General features: G+C 34.5%; 1 protein-coding gene across 1 annotated transcript in view; it reads right to left on the reverse strand.

Moving 5' to 3' along the window:
• The window catches only part of LOC129743377 (insulin-like receptor), a 96,851-nt gene that overhangs the window by 82,624 nt on the left and 8,227 nt on the right, over positions 1 to 6,000 (reverse strand). Inside the window, exon 2 of the mRNA XM_055735372.1 lies at positions 3,047 to 3,178. Coding sequence (XP_055591347.1) covers positions 3,047 to 3,178 — 132 coding nt within the window. The remainder of the gene's footprint in view (positions 1 to 3,046; positions 3,179 to 6,000) is intronic.

The following is a 6,000-nucleotide window of genomic DNA, read 5'->3' on the forward strand; positions in this document are numbered from 1 at the left end:
CTCTGGATTTAAGACTTCTGTACGGTTTAAAATGCGCCACTCCTAAAAGGAGACCGCACAGCTGGTTTTTGCCCGGATGAGACTCCTTTGAACGAGTCGTTTTGCATTGCTCCCCGCACCAGGGGGAGTCAGAGACAGCTGACTACGAAAATCTCCGAAACGAACAAACTCAGACTTCCGCCTATCGCAGCGTTCGTCTGTCAACATAGACACGTGATCAACAACGCCTCAAACCAACCACCGATTAACGATCGTTCGACGACGCCCATACCCGAAAACACTCATCATAGGACAGTCGAACGCTCATCCCAGAATAACTCCCCGAACCTGGAAGCGTGGTGGTCTCGATTTCAAATGCGCTAAGCGCAGAGCGAGTTAACGAGTGGACTAACGACCGAAAGTGAAGTAGTCATTTCTTTTTCAGTTTAAAAACTCTGGCTAGGATTTGTATCGAATGTATTTAAAGGGCGGAAACATTAGTTTTTGATGAATACATAATTTTAATTAGGTTTTCTTAATTTTATAAGTAGCAAGAATTAACATGTTCTGGCTTAACGAACCCTATTCTATACCTAGCCGTGTGCCGTACTATCTAGACTTCTCCGTGCTCTCGTTTCATCTCTCTACCCGGGGGATTTTAGTTTTGCAAGGTTGGGGCGGTCATAAAAAGGGTGTCTATTGACCGAAATGCCTCAGCAACCTGATTTTTGGGAAACGGGCTATTGATAACCGTTCCGCTTAAAAACGGTTATGATCGATCATATAGTTTAATATGGGGGTTTCATCTTTTATGGATGGACCCCACTGGAAAGCACCTACTTGCGTGTTTTTATCTGCTGCTGTTGACCGGTGGCGACGGCAACGATGATTGGCTGCTTTCGGCTCCAGAATTTCGGTGAGTGGTGATTGGAAAGCAACAGTTTTCGGCCGGATGTAAGTTGATGTTGGCGGGGTTGCTTACACCGGATATACCTTCCAGTGCCACCAGATTGTCCCAGACTTCTTCAATCGCCGATATGGTGACGAATCGGGCGTGCTGGTGTTTTGTTAGCCAGCGAAGAAGTTGTGCCCAACGGGCGGGTGTCTCGGGGTGTGATGTGTGGCAGGGGGCCGGCTGATGCTTTGGGCGATCGCTATCGTTAGGAGAGGGCTTTTTAAAATAAAGAGCACGGTTTTATTTGGAGCACTATTTTACCTAGTTTCTTTCTTCGGCACACGAATATTAACGCTGGCACACGACACACTCTTGATTTCTAAACGAAATACTAAAGGAACGAATTAATAAACCTATTAGACCTGACACTTCACTTTATAAAGACATACCGACTATACCCGAACAAATACGCGCACAACCAACCTCGTGGGCAAACTGGGAATGAATGTAAGGCTGTGAACCCTCAGATCAGGGAAAGCGCTATCAGACCTAGCTCCCCGGAACTACGTCATACACGAAAACCCTTGGGGCGGCTGGGGTTTTGTGAGCACGATCTAGTTGCTCGTTTTTGCTCCCAGATCCTCGCATCCAACTGTCCCTTTCCCACAAGACGGGGGAGATACATCCCGAACTCGCCCTCTAGAGATTCTCAATCCAGGCCGTTACGCAATGAGAAAAAGGTCAACTATCATTAACCAATTCGTAACTATGTTGAAGCGTTTTTATTAAGTTCGACTCTAATGACTGAAGTATGTCTTTTGAAGTTTATTATTTTTGAAGAAGGAATAAGGGCTTAGTAATAACTAATAATAATTTAACTGTTCAAAACAACGTAATACATGAAACAAACATGATCCTTAAATTATTATTTTTATGAAGAGTAATCTATCTAATAAATGAACTATACAAACATGTAACCAGGTACAACCGTTACAATCTCAGGTATGATTTCCAAATTCTGGGTCCGAATCTGAGTTTTGATTCTGAATCTCAAATCTGAATCAGAAATCCGATTCAAACTTGAACCAATCAAAATCTTAACTGTTTAAGTTAGTTCCTGATCATGAGTTGTTTTTTTTTTTCATTCAAGAAAGTAGCTTGACATCTGCTAACCTTTCGCTGCTGAGCTGACCCAAAGCTGCCAGAAAATGAGAACACTCGTGCGTGCGTGCTTCATCCTTCCTTTCAATTTTGCCCGCTCTTCTCGCCAAGCGTGTGCCAAAAGGTTACGAATTTTGCTCAACAGTTTGCGATTTTCACAAGTTGTCACTTGATTGATCGCCGGGCTGCGCTGCACAAGACCGGCAGCAGCAGCCAATAATGGTTTGTTTTTATTTTTTGGCAAAATACACGCGTACGTTACGCATGAACGCATCGTCGAAACAGCACCAAATTGCGGTCAGCCTCAGATTACTGCCACCACTACCTTACCTTCTAAACATGAGGTAGAGCTGAAATGGGGCGTGACATTTCTGAAGAGGGCAGCAGGCAGTTATCGTTAGCCCGTCTGTGCCCGGTGTTAGTTGTTCCATAAAATTTTCTCCTCTGGATTAAGCGCTTTCAATTAAGAGCTCTATCTAACTAACGTCACCCGAAAAAAAAATTTAAACTAAATCACCGGTAACGCGAAATTTTGTGACAAATTGGCAATAAAACTGTCACCATAGCACGTTGTATACATATTTGTTTGAGCTCGAGAAACCCTACAACTAACTATGTCTGTCTACTACTGGAGAGGATGAAAATAGTAGAAAAAAGAGAAGGTAGAAGTACCAAAAACGAGGCAGAAAAAATCCCCCATAGCGGGTCAAAACGACTGTAGATGGCGCCACGATTTGGCGGCCATTCCCTCAAACTCAGCGCTAAGTATTATGGGTACTGACTGAGTACAGTAGCCAGTTGGCCTCAACACGAGCACAATAAGGGGATTAAAATGGCGCACGTTATTTGCAGTTTTGCCACTTTGCCAGAGTTCACACGATTTATTGGGTAGTTTGGTGGCATAACTCAGTACCTGAGTATGTTCTATTCATATCTACATCCATACATATGTATAAATATGTAGAGTTTATGGCATAAGATAGAATAAAAATTGCAAATACTAGTACTTACCCTTATGAAAACATCGCCTTTGTCGGAGAGAATGTCGTGCCAGTTGATGGTTTCGGCGAAGCACAGCTTGGGATTCTTTTCGATCCGCACGCCACCGTTCTCGATCCGGACCAGGGAGCTTAGACCGATTTCCTACGGAAAAGAAATGCAGAAGGAGAAAAATATTAGATTTTTAACCCAAGGTTTAGCTTAATTGTCACGTCATATTGGGTAACGATTATCCTCTAAGTCTTGTCATGTTTTAGCCTTCCTCAATTTCACTTTCACTCAAGGGATTAAAAATTAATCAAATTACTTCCAGAAAGTTTTAGGAGTTCTTGATTGCTCAGAGCTCGTTAGGTAATGAAATGAGAAAATTGTAAGATCTCGTATGTCGTCCTTTTCAAGGGTTGCTTTGCTTCAAAATCAATTCGAGGCCTTAGAGCAAGTTCACTGGTGTTGGGAAAAAGTGGTAGAAATTTGGTCACTTTTTAAACATTTTGAAAATTTTGCCATAAAACATTTTCAAGATCTGTGGCCTTCAAGTTTTTTATCACATACGGTTGAAATAGAAACAGTGCTGTAAAAAAATACAACGCTCAAAGATCTTGAAAACATTTTTGCATGGTACAATTTTCAAAATGTCAAAATTTCTACCACTTTTTCCCAACACCAGTGAACTTGCTCTTAGGATCCAAAAGGCTTTAATTGCAGTCTAAGAAAACACGCTTATAAGTTTTTGTGTTTGATCAGTATCTATAAATCTTTCGAAATAGTATTTTTCTTTCAAGCGTAGAAATAAAAAATTAAATTTTAAATATTTAAAAAACACTACATATAGTTTCAAATATGATGAATCGTTTGGCAATATTGACTCAAAATTGATAATTTCGACACTTTATCCCTGAAGGCCTCATTTGGTGTTAGAACCTAGTTGATATCGATGACTGTAAGAATTTTTAAGGGAGAATTGGATGAATTGATACCATTTTATTGTTTTCATGGAATCTTTTAGAAAAAATTGAACAATTCACCAACTCTATAAGTTTTTAACCACATCTTACATTGAACTTCTATTCCTAAAAATATGACGATGATTTGATTCCGGAAATTAACCTACGAGGAGCGAAAAAAGAAATTATCTTTTAAAAGGGTCAAGTAGATTTGATTCTTCATTAAGAGCCCCACGACCTATGTATGTCGTAAAGAAAAACATAAAAATTGAAAAGTTGACTTAGTCGTGTCATTTCTCATTCCATAGTTTTTCCAGGAAACGCTATCTTTCAAACATGTGTATGTTAAAGTCAGGAATTTTAATTTCATGTCAAATGATTTGAAAAATTAATGAAACATTGAAATGTGTTTTTTATTCGAAAAAAATGTTTGGCCGAAAATGAGCTTTCCGAGAGCCATTTCATATTGGTCTACTGAGAGCTGTCAATAGAATATTAATGACTCATGCCAAGCTATGCCAAATGTCTATAACGCATTTTATACAGAAATAAATTTTGATATTTACTAAGGTGACAACAATTACAAAACTTTTGAATAAAGAGTACCAAATAATAAAAAAAAAAGTAATCGTGAAACTAAACTAGCAACATTTCCAGATAAACCCTTTTCAAGGCAACACTGACAAAAATGAAATTTTTTGACAAAATTGTCAAAAACAAACAAATTCAGGAACAAAATAAAAAAAACACAAAAAACAAAAGACGGAAATGAGCCTAGAACAAAACTTCACAAATTCATGCCATTTGTGTAAGTTTTGCATTTTTTTTATATTAATGTTTTGTTTTCCAATGTGTATTGCTTTTTAAAATGTTCATATATTTTTTTAAATTCAACTTAACGTTTTTGTCATTTTGCTAATTATTGTTTTTTTTTTCATTTTTTTCAACTTTGTCAAATTTCTGTCGATTTGATCGTTTTTTTCATTTTGACTATTTTAATCATTTTAAGTATTCATGATTTTGTAATTTTTATCTTTTTTATTAACGTTTTCATACCCCTTTTATTTTTTGTTTATTCATTTGAAAATTGTAATTTATTCTAAAAATCAAACTTAGGAAAACAAATTTCTTTTAATAAGGATTTTTTTTATTATTTAAATTCATATATTTTTAATTATTTTAATATTTTCATTTTTAATGTTTTTTCATGTTTATTAATCTTTTCATTTCAATTTCCTCGTTTTTACTTTTCTCTCTTATCCATTTGTTATCTTTTTTATTTTTCTCTTTTTTTAATTTTTTAATTTATTTTTTTGTCTCTTTTTCATTAATTCTCTTATTTATTTCTTTCTCAATTAAATTTTTTTTGCTTTTTATTTTTTTCTCTATTTTTTGCTCTCTTTATTTTTTTCTCTTTTTTATTTTATGCTCTTTTTAGTTATTGCTCCTTTTATTTTTTCATCTTTTTTATTTTTTTCTATATTTTTCTTTTTTCAATTATTTCCCATTTTATTTTTTTTCTCTATTTAATTTTTGTCTCTTTTTTATTTCTTTCTCTAATTTTATTTTTTTCTCTTTTTTATTTTTTCCGTTTTAAATTTTTTTTCTCTTTTGTATTTTCTTCTTTTTTTTCTCTTACTTATTAATTTCTCTTTCTTATTTATTTCTCTTTCTTATTTATTTCTCTTTCTTATTTATTTCTCTTTCTTAATTTATTCTCTTTTTATTTTTTTCCTTTTTTTTAATTTTTTTGATTTTTTTTTTTTAAATTATTTTTTATTTTTTTCTGTTTAATTATTTTTGATTTTTTTTCTTTTTAATTTTTTTCTCTTTTTTATTTTTTTTCTCTTTTTTATTTTTTTTATCTTTTTTTTTATCTTTTTTTATTTTTTCTCTTTTTATATTTTTTTCTCTTTTTAATTTTTTTCTCTTTTTTTATTTTTTTCCTTTTTTTATTTTTTTCTCTATTTTTTATTTTTTTCTCTTTTTTTTATTTTTTCTCTTTTTTTTATTTTTTTATCT

Source organism: Uranotaenia lowii, chromosome 2 (assembly GCF_029784155.1).
Source record: "Uranotaenia lowii strain MFRU-FL chromosome 2, ASM2978415v1, whole genome shotgun sequence".
NCBI classification, from domain to species: Eukaryota; Metazoa; Arthropoda; class Insecta; order Diptera; family Culicidae; genus Uranotaenia; species Uranotaenia lowii.